General features: G+C 44.5%; 1 protein-coding gene across 3 annotated transcripts in view; it reads left to right on the top strand.

Moving 5' to 3' along the window:
- TELO2 (telomere maintenance 2) overlaps window positions 1-20,457 on the top strand; it is an 831,249-nt gene that overhangs the window by 465,293 nt on the left and 345,499 nt on the right. For all 3 annotated transcript variants that reach the window (XM_085628173.1, XM_085628170.1, XM_085628172.1), the window contains one exon: window positions 3,884-3,972. In XM_085628173.1, coding sequence (XP_085484299.1) covers window positions 3,884-3,972 — 89 coding nt within the window. The remainder of the gene's footprint in view (window positions 1-3,883; window positions 3,973-20,457) is intronic.

Raw genomic sequence — 20,457 nt, 5'->3', positions numbered from 1 at the left:
TTAAAGGTGATCCCTGACAGAGATTAGGGTAGATTCAGTGCCTCTTCCTGTACAGATCCAGATTCAGTTTGGAAGTCGGAAAGTATGGAATTGTCTTCAATGAACTGTGACATATGGGCGAAAGCTGCGGTTTCTATAAATTTGCCCACAAATGGTCCATTTTCTATGGGTTTGTAGTTGTTGGGTCTTGATTGTCCAGGTTAGGTATTTTTTAATCATGGGTCCAGGTAAGGTATTTTTAATAATGGGTGCATGTATGCCTTTTTTTAAAATCTTGTAGTTAAGGAGTTTTTGATGAGTGTTCTGACTGGGATGGTCGCTGAAGTTAATAGTAGAATGTTTTTGAAGATTTGAGGTAGACAAGAGTCAAAGGGGCAGCTTGCTGGCATGCTTACTTTGACAAGATCCAGAAATTCAGTTAGTGATAGTTTTTAGAAGGAGCGTATAGACTGTGCTTGCCTTTCCCTGCAGGGTTTTGTAGGAAATTGGTTGGGAGTGTTGTTTAAACAAGATTCCAACATGTTTTCTGTGTTTAAAGATTTTCCAGTTTGTTACAAAATTCTTAAGAAATAGGGCAGGTAGCTTCTATGCATTTTGGCTTATGGAATTCTGTGAGTATTTTAAATAATTCTTTATTAGCAAACTTTTCATTGTGGAATTGGTTTAACTGGATAGTTTTTTTTGCCTTTTTGATTGTTGACTTGAATATTCTGTTGTGTCAATGTAGGCATATGTTGTCTTGAGGGCTTTTTGTTTTGAGCCAGTTGCATTGAAGTTCAGCATTTTTTTTTTTTTTTTTTTTATTCTGCATTGATCCAAGGGTTGTGTTTACCTTTAATATGTGTAGATGTTTTCAGAGTACGTAGGGAGTCAAACATTTTCTGGAGCCATCCATAGAGTGTTTGTAAGGAATTAATTGTGACTAGATCTGTGTTGGAGGTCAGCCGGTTTTCTAGTTGTACCAAATTCAGCTTGTTCTAAGATCAATGTGTAGTTGATGGCAAGATGATTTTTGATGGGATGTTTTGTGCTGTCTTATGTTGGAAGGCAACAAGGTAGTGGTCTGACCACACGATTGGAGTAATTCTTTGGAATGTGACTAGGTGTGGGTTGGCGAAGATGATATCTAATGTGTGTCCAGCAATGTGTGTGAGATTTGGAACGAGTTGTTGTAGATTTGTGTACCTAGGCCAGTGAGGATGGGTCTGGGGTGTGGCATATTTGGTTTGTCAAACAACATGTTGAGGTCACCAAGGATGTATATGTTTGAATATAGTGTAAAAAGGTTAGAAATTGTATCCAGCAATATGTCTGGGAATGTCACATTGCTAGATGGTGGCCTGTAGAGTAGGAGAATGTAGCATGAAAAGGTTGGTGTGGGATTGTATCAGACAAAAAGTGTCTCACATCTGTGTAAAAAAAAGCATCTTCAGCTTTGGTGATATTTGATATTTCTTCAAATATGACAGTTAAGCCGCCTCCTTATTTGCATATGCGATTTTGTGTCACAATTTGATATGCTGGTAGAACAGCTTCATGCAATACTGGTGCCATATCTTCCTCCAGACATGATTCAGTTATGAAAAGTAAGTCAGGTTCTGTATCTATCAATAGGCTATATATTTGGTACTTGTTTTTTTAAATGGAATAAGCATTGATCATTAGGCCGTCTAAAAGAATCTATGTTGGAGGTGTTGTGAGTTTATACTGCAGGAGGGTGAGTATTGTCTTTTGAAGTTGTGGGTGGTGTGCTTTTGTTGGTGGTGTTAACTGTTGGAGGACTGAGAAAGTGTTGTATTTGTTTATCTTTATTTTCCTCCAGAAGGCTTAGAACACACGTTTTTGAATCTGGTTGTATGGGTGGTGGTTAGTGTGCCTGAAATTGAGGGGTTGGGCTGTGCAGTTGATTGTGAAAGGTAGTCTTATTTTGAGATACTCGAGGGGAAGCAAGGGTATGAAGAATGTTGTGGAGTTCCTTTCTTTGGCGAATGTTGACGGTAGAAGGTGTGGGTGAGGGGGGGTGGTAGGGCATAAGGGTCATGTGTAATCGCACTGAATTGAGCAATGGATAAAAGACATGTGAGTGAGTGTTGTCATGTGTTTGTGGATTGTGCCATTGTGTATTTGTTGTATGGAGAGGGTGAGTTAGAGATGGTATAAACTGTGTTTTTTGCTGGTATTTAGAAAAGGGTGGATGGGTGTAGTATGTCTGGTTGGTGGGAAGTATTTGAATATGAAATTTTGCTCAGCTATATCTTGAATGTGTGTTTGTTTTGTGGGGTAGTATTATCTGATGTGTTGGTAGTGACTTGAGGTGTAGGATTTGAGTGCGAGGGACTGGTGAGTTGTGTATATTGAAGGAGAAGGTGATGGGATTGTATTTGATCAGAGATTGTTTGTGTACAATTGGAGTGGGAAAATATTTGTCTTGAGTGATGGTTGTAGGCTGGATAGCCGGATGAATGTGCATTATTGTTGGAGGAGAGTGTAGAAAGAGTTGTCATTGGTTGTGTGTGAGAAGAAGAGGATGGTTATGTAGAAATGCAGTTTGACAGATGGTTGAAGAAAGAGTTCAGAGAAGTGGCAAGGGAAAGGTAGGGGACGGCAAAAGGAACGTGAAAGGGTTTTGTTTAGAAAGGGTGGTAGTTTGTTAGATTAAGTGTGTAAGTGTTTTTTATTGGCATGTAAGCAAAATTTGTATTTGGTTGTGTTGTAGTACATAGTTGTATTTTTTGTAGAATTGTGTGGGTGTTGGGGCACAAGGGTTTGCTGGGAGCGTGATAAATATCTGGGTAGAGCTTGGTGAGAGAGTGAATTGTCGATTAAATGTGTTTGCTAGTCGAGAGTGGCATGTGTTTGCTGTGAGCTAGTGTGCGTGGTTTGTGGCTGTGTTTTGGAGAGTGGTTTTAGAATGTTTAACAGGCAGCATCTCTGGGTCTTGGCCCGAACCGCTCCAAACAGGCAAAACTCTTGTCTTCTCTGTCCTTTGCCTGGACGCCCGGGCTTGTAAAGGCTGCGGGGGAGATCACCTAACCTTTTCTAAGCCTTTTGGGCTCAGCTGCAGGCCTATCCCAGTGGTTGCCCAGCAGCAGGTCAATGAGTGCACCTGGAGGTGAGATACGGTCAGCTTTCTAATCCACAAGCTGTGTCTGGGAGAGCAGGTAGGAAGAAGGAAAATGGAGAGTAAAGGAGAAAACTGGAGTTTGCAGCAGTAAACTTTGGTTAATTGTGGCAGAGATTGCACAAAATCACAAACTCTTACAATTAACACAGTTACAATTTGTTACCAAAAGAGGAGATGATATATACCTCTAGAAATGAGATTTGTTTACAGACTTGTGTACACAGCTGTTGGGCTGATGAGCACAACTGAAGTAGTCAGCAGTTGCCCGGAGTGGAAAAAGCAACAGGATAGGCAGAGCACGAGGGAGCAAATAGGGAGCAACAGATGTTGTAAAGGTGGAAAGCACAGCAAAGAAGAGGCACAGAGCTAGTAAATGGAATATATATTGAGAGAAAAATAAAGAAAAAACATGGTGCGGAGAGGAGGATAAAGAGAGGGAAACTGGGGCTAAAATGGTGAAATTAAGGGGCTTTTACAGACTTTAGCAAGTAAAAAAAGTTTCTTCTTCTATGTGTAACAAGAGATCGCAGAGCTAACCCGATTGAACCCCAGTGGACTAGAGAGTATTTACAGAAATCACAAAGTATTCTGTATATTTTCCTTTGCTTTGCAGATAATGTTTTGTGTTTACATATGTGGAGATATATATTTTCCTTTCTTAAGGAGGTGCTCAGGTGCCATTTTGTTGATCTTATTCAATCTCAAATTAGTGCTTTCATAATTGGTGAAATTTTATCATGTCCTCTTCCGCCTTCATAGTATGAAGATGATGAGCAGAGTCAAGAGCTGCGGTCCCTTCTCGAGCCTTCAGTATCCGAACCATCACTTTCCAGCCCACCCAATAAAAGGTAGGAACTATGCCCACATTAAGCGTATTGAGAGCAAGCTTACCTAGCACATTCTTCTTAATTACTACTTTAATATTGTTGTTTTTCACTTTATCTGCCTTAGAAGAATTAAAGAAAGGTAATATTGAATTTATAGTATAATGTTAGGTACTAAGAATAAGTTTAGCCTACACACTCTTGTGTTAAGTTGGTTAACATCTTATCTGTCTCAGAAAGATTAAAGAGGAAGTAATTATGAATCTATAGTGTAACATCAACTACCAATGTTTATCTTCTCTCCACATCAGGTCCCATCCTCTATCTTTCTAACTTTTGCTTCCCCCCTTTACTCTTATTCCTTCATTAACTTTCACCTGTCCTCCATATCATTTCCTCTCACTCCTATGTGCTTTCCTTCACATTTGTTTCCTCTTTTCTTCTTCTATGAACTCTCTCCTCTGCATTCCTAATTTTAAGATAACCCATTGCTTATCCTCCTCTGTCTTTGTTTGCTCTCCCTCCCACTTTCCAATGCCTTCCTATGGTCTTAATTCCACCTTCTTTCTGTCTCCTACCAGGATCTCAGACCTGCAGATATAGATGAATTATAACAGTAGCATTGAAAAACAATTAGTCATTAGACATTCTATTCTACAGACAGAACCATGAAGGAAGTCCAGCTGTAAGTAAGAGATCCAGATAACAAGCTGTACAGTATGAGTGTTAAGGTTCTTCTTATGCTGTATCAATGGGGGAAGGAGACAGACTAATGCAAGCTAATGCTATATAAGGAAATGGGCTCATCCGGCATTATATACTGTATATATGTCGGTAAACTATTATCAGGGTGTTGCCTGCAAATGAGTTCAGATGAGCATCTGTAATTGCTGAGAAAGGAGCACATGACCAGAATTAGCCTATAAAGCAGGTGAAGCAATTATGGTTAACTCATCGATAAAGCCAAGTTAAAAAAAAAAAAAGGCGAGTGACCATATCGGTAAAAATAAAACCCATAAACTGATGAGAGTTTGCTAAAATGAATAGAGGCCTTTATCTGAAACATCAATGAGCGTTTTGAAATGAACTGGTTATCACTTTACAAATACTGAAGGTCTCTCAGACTTACATATCCTTCCATTTGTTCTAGTGTGGTCTCCAAGAGTTTAAGGGAAGCTAGAAAATGTTGAATGCATGTTCTGTCTATGATTTTGAAGGTGCATGATACACCTAACACTACTAGAAGAAAATGTCCCAGGGTGTGGCTAGGTATTTCTAACATGTTGCCGCTTCTCCTTCCCTTTTCTACTTTTAGACCTCCTCCTCTTCTTTTGCCTTATGTCTTGTACTGTCCTTTACCCTTCTTCTTCTATTATTTTTCCATCCTTTGTCAACTTTGTTGTCCCCACCTTACTTTCTGTCCATTGTTTGTTGACTCATTCCTCTGCCTTTTGCCCCCTCCATTCTCTTCCCATTCTTGAACTTGCCTATGTTTTCCTCTCTCATTTCACTCACATTACTTTCAGTCCAAGTCTTCTGACTTTGTTCCTTTATTCTTGCTATCCCTCCATGAACCTGTACCTCGGTTCTCATCTTAATCTTTCTCTATGGCTGCCTTACTGTCTATTACCCCTCTTCCTTGCTTCTTTGGCTAATGTGACTCTATTTCTTACTCCCTCCATAGCCTTTTCTTTATTTCCTCCAAACCTCCCGGACGTTTACTTTCTTTCCTGCTATCCCATCACCATAGAAACTTCATTGATAGTCCTTGACACATTTTATGTATCTCAGAACACATTTTAAGTATACATAAACAATTTATATTTCACTGAAGAATTGAGCATTTTTAAATGCATATAAAAACTTCACCCTATGCAAGGGAACATTTTGGGAAGGTTGTTTTTTATTTAACATTATGTCCAGATAAACCTAAAAATTTAATTTAAAACAACATTGCAGCATAACTCTTAAACATACTACCCAACTGTTAAGTAAAACATATAGTAAAAAAGAGGGAAGTGCAGCCGGACTAGACTGGCTTGGAAAGCTGAAATTCACCTTGCACTTTCGGGTCCCAGCATGTCTTTTAGTAGCAGTTGCTGCAGCATCTCACTTCTTTTTCCAGCTCATGGGACAAGATTCCTGGAACACTTGGATAGGCTATTTTCCACAATTTCTGGGAGAACGTTTCTCATTTGATCCCTTTTGGATGTAACTCTTTCTTTTAATAGCTGAAGGTTTTCCAAATATTCTTTTCTCAATTAATTCACGGTTCCTTAACTGTTTTCCATGAGAAGGTTCACCTTGACTTCACTTTTTTTTAAGTCCCCGTGTGAGGTGGAAACGAGACTGCTAATGTTTCTCATGGACCTTATGTAGTCTTGCCTTCCACATTCACATTTTGGGCCTCATGTAGGTAGCCAAATACCGGTCGGTAACGGCCGATTTTCGGTAAATATGCCGTTACCGACCGGTATTCAGACAAGTGAGATGTAGGAGTCCAAAAACCACTTTTCGGTAAATATGAGGCGGTAAATACCGATTCATATTTACCGAATTCCAAAATACCGAATCAGAGTTACCGAATACATAATTAACGAATCGGTAAATATGAAGTGGTAAATATGAAGTGGTAAAAATGAAAATGACATGTAGGAGCACTCGGTAATTAAGAAATCCAAGAAAATCGGTAAATAAGAGTCGGTAATTAACACGGATTGAAAGCAGGTGGTAACCATCAACAGTGCAGATAAGCAATCCCAAAATGCAACAGCGTGGACAACATGCCCGCTATGTACGTCATTGCAAGGCGCCTACATCTACAGGCAGCAGGACTGAGGGTTTGGCGACGGGAGGAACGCATCTACAGACAGCGCATCACACTATTCCAGCTGACTGATGCAGAGATACATGAGAGGTACAGGCTACACCCCGAAACCATCATGGCCTTAATCAGGGACCTGCACCCACTCCTGGACCAGCCAATAAGAAGGGCGCACGCCATACCCCCACATGTGCAGGTGCTCTGCAGCCCACATCTGTTGGCATCCGGCAGTTATCAGGTGGTGACAGCTGCGGTGGGTGGTGTATCCCAGAGTTGCCTGTCCCGTTCCTTCAGGAATTTCCTGGATGCCATGATGCAGAGAATGCACCACTACATCAGCTTCCACAACACACAGGCTGCACTGCAGTAAACAAAAACAGACATTTCTCACATGGCACAGTTCCCCCATTCCATTGGCTGCATTGATGGTACACACATCCCAATCTGTCCACCAGCTGACACAGAGCACATCTACAGGATCAGGAAGTCCACCCACTCCATCAATGTGCATACCGAATTGAATGATTTTGTGAATGGTCCTGTGGGTGGCACAACCAAAAGGTGTTACAACAAACAATTGATGGACGGAATGCTGACAATGCAGACATTCTCCCCCAGTCAAGAGATCTGGGTTAAATCCATCGTTCTTTTGCCCACTACACCACCCCAGTTTAGACATGGCCATATGCAAATCAGTCTTGACCCTGTGCCTCATGGGAACAGTCCAGCCCGAACTGCTAAGCCATGTCTTCCCTGAACCGGAATCAAGCATCCTAGGACCGGTTTCTGGCTATCAGCCGTCATCAGCCAGGATAGCTTGACTCCAGTGGCGTAGTGAGCACGGGTCCCACGTCTGGGAATGTTTGTTGTAACAACCAAAAGGTGGGCGTATGCTATTTACAACGAAGTCTGCAAGTTGTCGCACAGTGAGGCGGCTTCCAGATTGAGAGCTATTGACCAAGCAAACATGGAGAAGGCTTTAGCCGTTATAGATAATAGCTTTAGCACTCTCTCTTCTAGGATTCATACATGAGACAATAGGCACATGCAAGTACACGGCGCATGCAATGTACAAGCCCCGAATTTGGCGTGCGTCCTACGAGGTATCCCAGTGCCTGTGATTACACCTCCTTTCACTCTGCTTGCAAACGGTATTTATATAATGTTGAATAATGAAGCTTGCTGCGGGATGTGAGTGGGAATCCCGTACATAACTGTCTCGCATGAAGTTGTCTGCTGCAATACTGTTCTTCTTCCACCCCCGCATGTGCGGCTGGATGTTTCCATCTGGCCTTCGATTCCAACCTTGAAAGCAGAGTTCAACAAGTTGAGCAGAATAGAGCGCTATTGTCCCACAAAGAGGTGCCTTTGACTTCCTCTCGTGAAACATTTGTCCTTCACGTTGCTAATACGCGCACTGAGGTACAGGCGCCTCTGAATACTGACCTCCCCCTGCATTTCGGCTCTTTGATCCAAACTATTTTCAATGCCTCGTCCACGACCGGCCTGGCTCATTTTTTTACACATGTGGGCTCGGGTCTCGTGACCTCTTTCCAACCTATTTTTGGTGTAATTCCTGCATTTGTTCATTCACTGTTCTCGAGCATCTTTGGAGGTGTCCCGCTGCTCCTGGCGCTAGTGGCAGGTGTGCTGCTTTTCCTTTTCATACTCCGGAATGGCTGCTCCTTCTGTGCCACACGAGCACCTGTCCCGTCTGCATCTTCTTCGTGATCGGATGCTTGACTTTTATGGTACTCTGCCATTGGTGACTTTGAGCCTGGCTTATGGATTATCCTTCAGGTATTCCTACTTCACCTGCGTACAACCTGTATTACACTGCCTGGATTGTCCCTTTGAATGGCCTCTGGATTTGTGCTTGACCAACATGGTGTCTCCGGTGCCGGATTTCGATCGACTGATGAGGCCCTTAGTGTCTCACGAGTTGTCCTGTTCTGGTGTCCGGATCATGGCGTGTGGTGCGGCGCATGGTATCCTGGGTAATTGGGACATCTCAGCGGCAGCCTACGACTTCTTGTCCATGAGCTATTTGGAGGAACATTCCGGGTGCCCTCTGATTGTGCTAGAGGCTCCGTTGGTTGGAGAACACGTATGTTCCTTTTCTTTACTTAATTGGATGGCTGAGACTTTTAGTGGCCCTGCAAACGATTTTTTGTTGGAAGCCGTGGCCACATATGCTGCCTATACATTCATGGATTAACTGGATTGTCGTCCATTGCGCCTGTGCTACTGGACAGCACCCTGGCGCAACATTTATTTCTTTTATTTCTCTTTTTTCTCTTCCTGATGGTCGGCTTGAGTTTTTTACTATACTTGCATTGTGTTTTTTGGAATTTTATGCTGCAATTAATTGGACTTTAGGACTTTGGCGCTGCATTGGTTACGCCTTGTTCTGCTCTGACGAAACTGAACTCTGCGTTCTCTCTTTTCTTGCCTATTAAATATTGCTTCGCTCAAGGGGGCGTGTAGTGAGTTCTCCCTGAATACGTACATACATTGTTCAGTTCGCATAACCACGTTGAATGTTATGTAGCCATCTTTTTGTCTTTGCACACGACACTGCGTTTACATGTTCTTTCTTGAATAAACTGCTGACTCGAGACTTCCTTCAGACGAGTGCATTCTGTTGTTCCCATCCCAAGCTCTGCGCAGCGACCTTGGTCTGTACATGCTGTGACACACAGTCTGGAATTTTACACAATGCATGTTTTCCACTCTAGGTTGTTCGACCCACTATTTAGCCATGACACACGCGCAGCTGCAAATACCTGACAGTTGGTGCTTTTCATATCACAGACATCATGTTTATTATTCAGACCGAAGACGAGCCTTCCTGCGAGACAGCTCCTGATGCTCCTGTGATGTGATTTCACTGAGCTGATTTTTGAGGTATGGGGTCCCCTATTCAAGCCTAAGAGACCTTCTATTGTAACATAATTATGATATTAGCTACTTAGTTAAGGGAAGGTGGTAGTATCCTCGGTATTTTCCGAATCGCTAAATACCACCTCGGTATTTTCCGAATCGCTAAATACCACCTCGGTATTTTCCGATTCGGTAAATACCACCTCGGTATTTACCGATTCGGTGAATTCCGATTCGTGATTACCGAATGTTACCGAATCGGTAACTGTTACCGAATTTTTACCTACATATAACTTAACGATTCTAATTTAACGATTCGGTACGGCTCGGTATTTAAGCAACGGTAAAATTTATTTACCTACATGAGGCCCTTTGTGTGAAAGTATTTTTTTTCGTATAGTTTTTATTGGCTTTTCCAGGTATACAGTAACAATATTGGACCAGTATACCGTAACACAACTTCAGTTGCAAGCAGATCGTGCTGTAATACCTATTTCCCCCACCCCCCTCAGGCTCAGAACATCTTATACAGTGATGATATTCATGCAGCATTGCATTAGTGGCATTCACCCCGGAACAATGATCCACAGTAGAAACACAGCATAGACGTATGCCTCCCGTTCATCAATGGGATGATGCATTTGCTGCTATTTTAGCAAATTGTAGGAACTGACCCTCACCGAGCTGAAACACTTTTATGGCGTCTGCCAGAGTAATAAACTGATTATAAGAGTATAGATCTCTCAATGTGTCACAGCCACCTTGGTGCCATTTGTGGAGAGACATGGTTCGTTCAATGTTTTTGAATGGGCATAATAGCCCAGATACTCATTTCCGTTGCTTACCGAGCCCTCTTCAGTACTGCTTTAACCACTCGCCCCTAAGCCCCGCTGACCAATCAAACTGTATAGAGCAATTATTCTGGGGTCCTTGTCCCCATCACCAGAATTTCAGGCAGAGAAAATACACCGCATGTGCCTGCAACAGTCTACGTTCCCAGTTATCGTGTTTATCTAGCCAATGAAGTGTATATTGGAGCTGCACGGCCAGATAATAGTGTTCTAAACATGGCAATTCCAGTCCCCCCTTCCACCAGGTGCGTTTCAGTATCGCCACGCTGAATCTTCTCCTCCCGGTACTCCACAGTAACTCCACAATCAGTTTATACAGTTTACACAGATCTATAAATATCCTTCGATGTATGGCAAACAGGGTTCCCTGGAACATGTACAAGCACCTAGGGAGCATCACCATCCTTACCAGGGCGATCTTACCAATCAGTGAGAGTAGAAATGTATTCCAACATTTTATTGTGCATTTCAGGCCATCCAGTATCCTACCCCTATTTGCCTCGTCATAGTCCTGAGCCCCATGTGTAATTCGGATTTACAGATATTTGACCATTTTCGGTTCCCAGGGAAATCTAGAGGTGGTAGATTTTGTTCCTGCCTCCCTTCCGGTACACCCAAGGGAAACAATTTGGTTTGTTGCGGTTCACATGCAACCTGCTGTCTTCACCTAATTCAGCCAGTACATTGGGCTTCGCAAGTATATTAATGCGTAGTCCGCATAAAGGGATACCACAGGAGTGGTCTCCCCAATCTGGATACCCCACCCTCGCAGCACTGCTCTTAGGTGACACGCCAGCAACTCCATGGCCAAAGCAAAGAGCAGTGGTGAAACGGGGGACCCCTGCCGGGTCCCCCGGTTCAGCCCAAAGCTCCGGGATACCATTCTCCCTACTCGCACCCTAGCAGTAGGGGCACTGTTCAGGAGTTGTACCCATTTAATAGAGCTTCCACCAATGCCTACCGAACCTAACACCTCCCACAAAACTCACCACTTAGGGAATCGAAAGCGTCTTCAGTATCCAGCAGCGCCAGCTCATACTGGTCATCCTGCAAAGTCGGTGAATGTAATAACAGCGACAGTTGTCATAGATTACACAGAGTATTCCTATTCAGGATGAACCCACACTGGTCCTCTGCTATCATCCGAGGTAGGTGAACCAACAGTCTAGTGGCTAATAGCTTACTGAGAAATTTTACATCTACATTGAGCATGGATAGTGAACAGTAGGAGGACACCAACGATCCGTCTGTATCGGGCTTAGGCAACATCACAATTAGCGCTTCCCTCATTGATGCCGGAAGCAACCCCCTTTCATCTGCCTCTGAGTAAACCTCCAACAGACGCTCAGCTATTTCCCCCATTCTGGCATGATAGAACTCAGCCGGAAGGCTGTCTCCATCTGGGGCCTTGACCATCTTTAACACCTTTATTGCTGCTATTATCTCATCCTTAGTAATGGGGGCGCCCAGCCTGTCCCTGTCTTCGCTGGTTAAAGTTGGCATCTGGCTCATAGCCAGGTATGATATCGCTGCTCGAGGGCACGTGATACCTGGTGCCGGCGTGTATACCTCTTGAAGGTGTTCAGTAAATACCTCAGCAATTTCCTGTTACGAGGATACCATGCATCTCTGCCGGATCCGGAGCCCCACTATTGGTGTACTTTTATTTTCGCCTCGAATGAGCATAGCAAGCATCCGGATAGCCTAGTCACCCTCTCTATGTAGTCTCCTCCTGAAATTCGAACACGCATATTTATCTAGCCTGTCAAGCAGTTCTTTTTTACAGTCTTGCCATGCAGGTAAGCTGAGAGGCCTCCCAACCAGTTCCTTTTCCCAGGGCACCCAGTCGTTTCTCAAGGCCATCTAGAGTTTTTGTAAGTTGCTGTTTGACCCCATACATTTCTTTCATACATTCACCTCTCAATACAACCTTCATTGCATCCCAGTCCATGGCTCTAGTGGACGCACTGCCCCAGTTCTCAGTAAAATAATGAGCCTGCACCTTTGCCATTTCACCTGCAAGCCCTTGGTCTGTCGACGCCTCCACACTCATTATCCATAGTGGCACCGCGGGCACTCGCACCTGGAAAGTGACCAATAGTGTTGACATTTCTGATATATAGCGTGCCAGGTATGTAACATTTTTCACCCACTGTAGGACCACATCCGATAATAGACAATAATCAAAACAGCTATATGTCCCTGTAGGAGGATCATAGCAGCAGCATATTTTACTCTGTGGGTGTCGTATTCTTCAAGCATCCCAAGCCCCAGATCTTTCATCAATTCCCGACGTGCACCTTTCATCGCTGGTTTAGTGTCTTTCTTTAGGGGGGTAGCGATCAATGCTACAATCTAACACACAAATAAGGTCTCCATCCATAACTTGGGCCATACGCACATGTTCTAAGGCTGCACACAACACAGTGCCATAAAATGCGGGATCATCCATGTTCGGAGCATACACATTCACCAGACACACTTCTCTAGCATCTATCTTCCCGGTAAGTATCACATAGCGGCCTTCAGGGTCTGTTTTCACCTGCTGAGCTACAAAGAGAACCCTGGGAGCCACCCAAATCATTCCCCCCCTAGCATAGCTCGAATATGTAGTAGTAAATACATGACCCTGCCATCTGCACCGTAGGTAGGACAAGCAGGTTGTCCACATGTGAGTTTCCTGTAGAAAGGCCATAGCAACACAGATCTGAGTGCACTCTTTACCGTTTACCGTAGTGACCCAGTCCTCTAATGTTCCAGGTCACGAATTTCCAATCACAAAACATTGGTATCGATGATGTCCAGCAGGAACGTCTCCAGTTGTAGTCCACTGACACTCAAACTACCTTTTCCCAGCCTTGCCTTGTAGCTCATGGAAATCGTTGCACTCCTGTACCCTGAGCCTGACTCTCCCCAAAGAACTAAACCTTGGGCAACCAACTTACCTCTCAGGCAGTGAATCCAAATTTGAAAGCCGTCTCCAACTTGGCAATGCCCCAAACCCCCCAAAAGAGGCTACAGCCTCTCCAACAGTAGGTGCATCTTGCATGGGACCCATCTTCCCACCAGGCCAGTGAGGCTGAGGCACTCAGCCTGCCCAGCAGGACCACGGCCTATAATGAACTCCGGCCGACATCATATTTATAGCACCAATCAAAACATAACTCCTCAGGCAAAAAGAATCATGTCACCCCTACACCCATCCTCCAGCATACAGTGACACTCATCACGTCCCTGAGCATCCTAGCACAACAACAGTGGGCTTAATTTAGCATGTGGAATATTAGAGTACCATAAAATGAATATGCAATCCACAACAGTTAACAGTGCCAACGCCCGGTGTTCACCACACCATCACCCCAGATCCCAATCAGAGGCATCACTCCTGTACACCCTGGCATTTCTATGGAGCATGAGGGACTCCCGAGTATTCAGCACACACTTTTAGTCAGCCAGCATGCTATCTGGGCAGACGAGAACGCTACCAGTGCGGCTGGCACCCAAGCCAGGCAGGGAGTCCCTCGAATGCCAACGCTCCCGGGGCCCCTGTCTCTGCGTCCCAGTTCTCTTCAGAGTCCCATTTTGAGTATGCTGCCGAGGTCTGCTGCCCAAGGTATCCAACCAGTGGTTAGCATCCGCTGGGCTTGTGAAGAAATATACCTTCCCATTGTGTTTCACTAGGGACATGAGACTATACTGCATACCATTGTCTCTCGCACTTTTTTCATTGCCCAAAAGTTTTTTCTGTAGTCCTTTACCTTACAGGTATAGTCTGGGAAAATCATGATGTTCTGACCATCGAATTTGGGTGAGCCGTGCACCCTAGCGTGCTGCAGGATCGCATCTTGGTCTCAAACAGGTGCGCTATAGTTGAGCACAGCGGCACACAAGGTTTGGGTGGAGGGGCCAACGCCATGTGCACCCGCTCAATTGTAAAAAATGTAGAGAGTTGTTTGGGCCGCAGCTTGTTTACGATCCAATTTTCCAGGAAGGGCTCAAATGATTGTCCTTCTGCCGTTTCAGGCAACCCCACGAGGCGAATGTTATTCCTCCTGGAGCGCCCTTCGGCATTTTCCCCTGCGCTTCCAGGCATATCGACAGTGCCTGTAGTTCTGGCACTGTTTTCTGTTGGGTGGCCACCTCAGTCTCTAAGGTTTGTACATCATTTTCAGTGTTTGTGACCCTGTCGGATATTTTTCTAAAGTCTGCGAGAAGTAATTCCGCTTCCAGCGCCACTCTGTCAATTTTTGCAAGGGTGAGCTCTCTGGAACCCTTTATTTCTGCTAGTATCTCTGCCTTTGTGGGGGCACCTTGGTCATCCAAAGGGGCCTGCAGTGCTGGGCCCCCAGACGCGCCCTAAGGTTGTAGAGGTTATTCATAATCATCAATTTTATTGACCTGAACTGTCTTGGTCACCTTGTCCATGGCCATGGTGTAACAGCTGGGTCTAGCACTCAGTAGTGGCTAAGCAAATCTTCAGAGGCCCTGCTCCTTGGGATCTCGTATCCCCTCATCTGTGCGGGCCCAGGTTAGTAACTCCGCCCAGCGTGGTAGTCACTGCGGAATCCAGGGCCCTCCAGCCCCATTGGTTGTGCTTCTGTGGCCCCATGCCAGGGGTCTCTCCGGCATTTAGGCAGACCGGTTTGTAGGGCCCACAGTCCAATCTCCCTACAGCCAGTCTCAAAGCAGTGCCCCAATGCTATCACTGCATGTGTCTCTGCTGCGCCAGGACCACCGCGGCATGTGAGTTCCGTAGTAGCCTGGTTGCTGCGTCAGCCATTCATGCTGAGGGAGTGGCCACCGCCAGGCCTCGATTCTGACCCAGCTACCATCTTCATTGGAGAGCAACAGTGACACACCTGTCGAGTGGGGCTCAACCCGAGCAGCCATCCCAGCCACCAGGTTCGCCACTGCTCTGCCTCCAAGTGGTAAACCGCAGCCCACTCCTGCAGATCTTCACTGTCACTGGGTGACAGATAGCTCCAGTGGCCTTCCTGGGTACTGGGGCACCCTGTGCCTGCTCACCTACATGACGATGGAGCGCTTCTAAATTTACTTGAGTTAGATGGGGTCTGTAATTAAAGTGACTAAAATTACCTCCAACTCCTAGTTAGTTTTATTATTCACCAGAGTTAGGATAAGGTTAAAAACAGGAAGAGATGTAAACGTAACAATGAGTTAATGATTCCTTACATCTGTCAAGCTTAATGATCTACTTCTTTCAGCAATGCAAAACCAACCGAGTCTTGTGGCTTTTGTCAGGACCTCTGTGAAAAGTTCCCCAGTGTAGATATCAGGGCAGTATCCTATTATCAAAATCACGGTGGTATGATACTCATGAAAGTCTAATCACTTACAGATCCTCCAGGGTACAGTAGCCCTTGCCAGATCTTTCAGGGTACAACCTTAAGGAAGGACTCTCTACAGCACCATAGGGTACAGTGGAGGCAGGCGGTTCCTGTACTTACACGTTCGTCAAGGAAACCGGCCTGAGAGGACCTGGTTGTGGGTGAAGGTCTCTTAAAAATGTATTTTGAAACCGTAGCTTTAGACTGATTTTCTTGGGTTTCACTCTGTTTTTGATTCGTGAATTGTTCTTGGAAGGTGAGTGTACTTACCCCCGTATACTTCTCTCTCCCCCTTATGTGATTAGGAATGCTCTGGAAAACTGACAGCACTTCATTCACGATGTTGACTTTGAAGAAAGTGGCTTTACTTGATGTCAATAATGCTTTTAATAAACATTCACCATCTCATCATTACAGTTCGAACTATTCAAAATTGAGATTTTCTACGTCGACTCAAGATTTTAATGTTGAGGCATTCTCCATCAATGTCTACTTCAAAAACAGTCTTCATCAAGAAAATCTCCTTCAGTTATTTGCACCACTGAAAAACTTTCTGAGGTAGAAGTCAATGTCACCTATTTCCAATAGGCTTACTCTTCACTAAATAGTTCTCCTCCTGTACCATTATGGTCACATCCAGCAAAATTTACACCTAGAAGTCAAAGCTGTGAAATATGCTGCCCAGTTCCAAGACTTTAGAGATCACGATGCTGATATGACCAGACCCCCAGTGACAGATCCCTCTCTTGCAGAGAATAAACACGAAAGTAATCCAACACCTTGTTTCCCCATAAAAGAGGCCCTGACACCATGGATGATAACTTACCTAAAACACCAACCTATCTATCAGGTTCTCTGTCAAGATGATCATTGGTCGTAGACATTACCATTTTTCATGTGATGTTGATAAGAGGGGATACACAAGCAGATGTTCCCCTGGAGATTACACAGTCAAATGTGTCAGTGATTGTGGAGATCCTAAACCAATAGTTTCAGCAAGTCATCTCCTTCCTCCCACACCTGTCAAGATGTGTAGAATTAGCAACCAACAAATTCCTCACTTCAGCAGCAACAAATGTAGCCATCCCATTGTTGTTAAAGTGCAAATCTGGTCCATATCCAGACTTTGTAACAGTAGCTGTTGTGAGAAAGTATCATGCTTATGCACTGGAAACATCCACACCACCAGACAGGGAGAGCAGCTGTTTACATGTCCTTGAAATGAAAGTGTGAGACAGTAAACATGGCTCACAGATCAGTGTTATGGGTGTCCATACAACGATTTTCTGAGGACATCCCTAAAGAGAAGAGGCAAGAGTTTTGTAAGCTATCAGCTCTCACTAGGATCCCCTGTCACAAATAGACAATTACTTCCTAACACCTCTCCACAATGTCATTGCAGTGTGAAGAAGTTTTGCATATCGCCTCTAAGAATAGTTAAGCATAATGAAAGACACATGGGTGCTTACTAGTGTGCAACATGTTTTAGCTCTAGGTTTTCAAATCCTTCCACCAGTGATTCCACTACACAAAAGTTTTATTTGCATTTAGCTTCAATTGACTGTTGTCCTTCCAAGAATAGATGTCTGTTGTTTCAGTATTAGAAGATACAGCATTGGTATCCATATGTAGGCCCTCGGTCATTGCTGGTGGAAATGAGTTATATATAGGTTCGATTTTGAAGGTAAAATAATTCACCAGTTCTTCACACACAGTTTCAGAAACAGAAATTACAGTTTGCGCACAGCTTGGTTGGAACAGTTCTTCAACTGTTTTAAAGGTTTCTTAGGGTAAATTTAGCAGAGAAAAAATATGGTTGTGATTAGTTTGCAGTTTTAGCCCTGTGAATTGAAGTGTTATACTCCCTCCTAGTTGTCATATATGATATTCTATTGTCTGGGGTCAGATGTTTCTCCCAATGGCGTTTTCGTCGCTTGCAGGTGTGCTAAAGTTGGCTACGTTCAGGTCCGTACCATGGGACCTGATTTTTAGATTTATGTTTTCCTAGTGCTGAGCTACATGGTCAAAACACGGAATTCATGAGAGACCTAGTCATATAGCAATAAGGGATCCAGGGTAGGGGAAGCTGTTAGAGGTTTTATCGCTTCTGAAGGGATGGACATAGTTAAATTGCACCATTTTCTTGGTGGAGTAGACCTGCTTCTCTGTCACTCTGTGTGGTCAGACCAGGAGTGACAAATTGTATTAATAGACTTAAGAACTTGTGGGCAAAGGAGCGGTCAATCATGTGACCTGCGTGATAAATAGGTTTGATTATGACTTGAATTAGACAAATACATTCAAGAGTCAGTTAAATTATGAGTATTATAATTGTCCTAAATGTTGGCCTCAATGTTGAAGCCACCAAATAGGGTAAACCTAGAGGCTATCAGTTAGTAGGAATGAATAGCAATAATGAGATCATCACCAAAATTAGAAGAGGGACCAGGAGTTCGATAGTCAAGGCAGAAAGTGATAGTGCTATCTGAGCAAATGGCTAATTTAAATAGAAAACATCTGCTTTGTTCAATGCATTTAGGGCCAACACTTTTGAAATGGGTGCTACATAGAAATGCTGGTCCCCCTCATGATAACCAACGCTGTTTTTGCTGTATAGTTTATAGTTTTGAGAGACGGCTGTGGCTTTATTGGGGGTGGAGTGATCAGTGATAAAGGACTCTGTTATAAATAAAAGAATCAAGATTATTACAAGAGAGAAGATATTAAATATTTAAGACATGTTTAGGAAGGGAGTGGAGATTCATTGAGGTACAAAGAGGCACTGGATATCTAAACCCGGTGCTCCCTCACCAGCCAAGGCCTAACTGAGTCACCACGGCACCATCCATCACAACCCTGAAGCCCCGTGGGGAAAGTTTGGCTCTGGGGGTCTTATAGTGCCTCTGTGGTGGAAAGCAACAGCAGAGTAAGCTCTCCACTCTCAACCAGCTTTCTGGCAGATCCCTGAGGCGGGCCCAGCATAGTAGTGGCCTGTATGAATATGCTCTATGCCTACCAGCACTGCAGTAAAGGAGGGGGCTATCTGGTGAACCCCCCTCCCCCACTCAACTCCCCCAAACCCACCCTCTACCCCCAGGATATTCACTGCGGAACCTGAGACCCCTCAGATCTGACTAGAACACTGAAGAGGTGGTGACTGGGTGCTTGAACTTGGTGGCCATGTGAGTAGCCCTTGAGGTCGGAGGGGCATGGACAGTGTAACGCCACTCTACAAGCAGCAGCTGTTAACAGGCCCAATGGCCAAGAGGAAGACTCCACCTGCGGAACTACATGATATGACAGACCCGACTAAATTTCTTTGGCCTGCCCTGGTGAGTCACTAATTTAGGTAAGCAGTGCAGTGATATAGTGGTAAGAGAGTGGGGTAGGCAACAGAGAGCGGGAACATATGGCCTTGTGCCCCCCCGCCCCTTGACCTGATGATGGCAGGCAAAGTGGTGGCCACTCGACCTGCCAGAGGGGATCTGATGGTCACCACCAACAAGCAGTGAGGATATTAAACAGGGCCCCTCCTGAGATTGCGCAAATATATCTCTGATGGTTGGGGCTCGCCTGAGACAGTTACCTAAATATTATTGACCAGGATTTCATGACAGACAAGCTGCAAGCCTTGTGGCCAGGGGCCGACTTTGTGGATTGGTTGATAACGGGCTACCACAACCCCAGAGTCCCAATCAAAATCAACGGGCTCCATTCCAAATGGGTGACCATCAGTAGGCGTACGAGGCAGAGGTTTTCTGCATCACCCCCTCCTTTTTGGCCTAACCCTAGAGCTCCTACCCACCGCATTTAGTCGGGTCTGCCACATCTTGCATTCAGGATAACCACCAAATTAAAGAAATCAAATTTGGCACTCAAGATATAACACTAACCATGTTCGTAGATGACTTTCTCATATGGGTGACAGACCGCCTTAGCTCCCATCCTCATATCATGGTGGAACTTGAGGCATACCACAATGTTTAAAAAGAATGTCACCAATTCTCCTGACATTACCACCGCCCTGCCTACAGACTACAACATTTTAAAACAAGATAGGCAGGGACGGAAAGGAGGGGGCCTGGCTATACTCTATAAAGACTACCTCACCTGCCTCCACGTTGCGGTGGTACAAGTGGGGAAGTACGAGGTATTATCATTTCAAGTAGCCAGAGACAGTCATACATTGCTCGGAGGAGCTGTAATTTACAATCCCCTGGGGCATCAATCTGAACTCAGCGCCCATCTACTAACTCAATTATTTCCCCCCTGCTTGAAATATAAACACTATTTGGTCATAGGGGATTTTAACATCCATTTTGAGAAAACCAACAACTCTGCAGACTTGCACTTGGAGAACAATATGCAGATTCTTCAACTAAAGCAGTGGGTCTCAGGGCCCACGCATATTGCAGGGCATACTTTGGATCTGCTTTTTTCAAACTTTGACTCAATTTTTATCCAGGAAATCAAACCCCTTTCCTGGACAGATCACTCACTTATATCCTTCACACTCACGCTCACAGCAAATCCTACTAAGCCCTCAAGGTGCTCACAGGGGACAAGGCGAGCATGGAGATTGGTCACCGAAGACTCCTTTCGA

The sequence above is a fragment of the Triturus cristatus genome, chromosome 10, assembly GCF_964204655.1.
Source record: "Triturus cristatus chromosome 10, aTriCri1.1, whole genome shotgun sequence".
Classification (NCBI taxonomy): Eukaryota; Metazoa; Chordata; class Amphibia; order Caudata; family Salamandridae; genus Triturus; species Triturus cristatus.
This window is presented reverse-complemented; position numbering and strand designations above follow the sequence as displayed.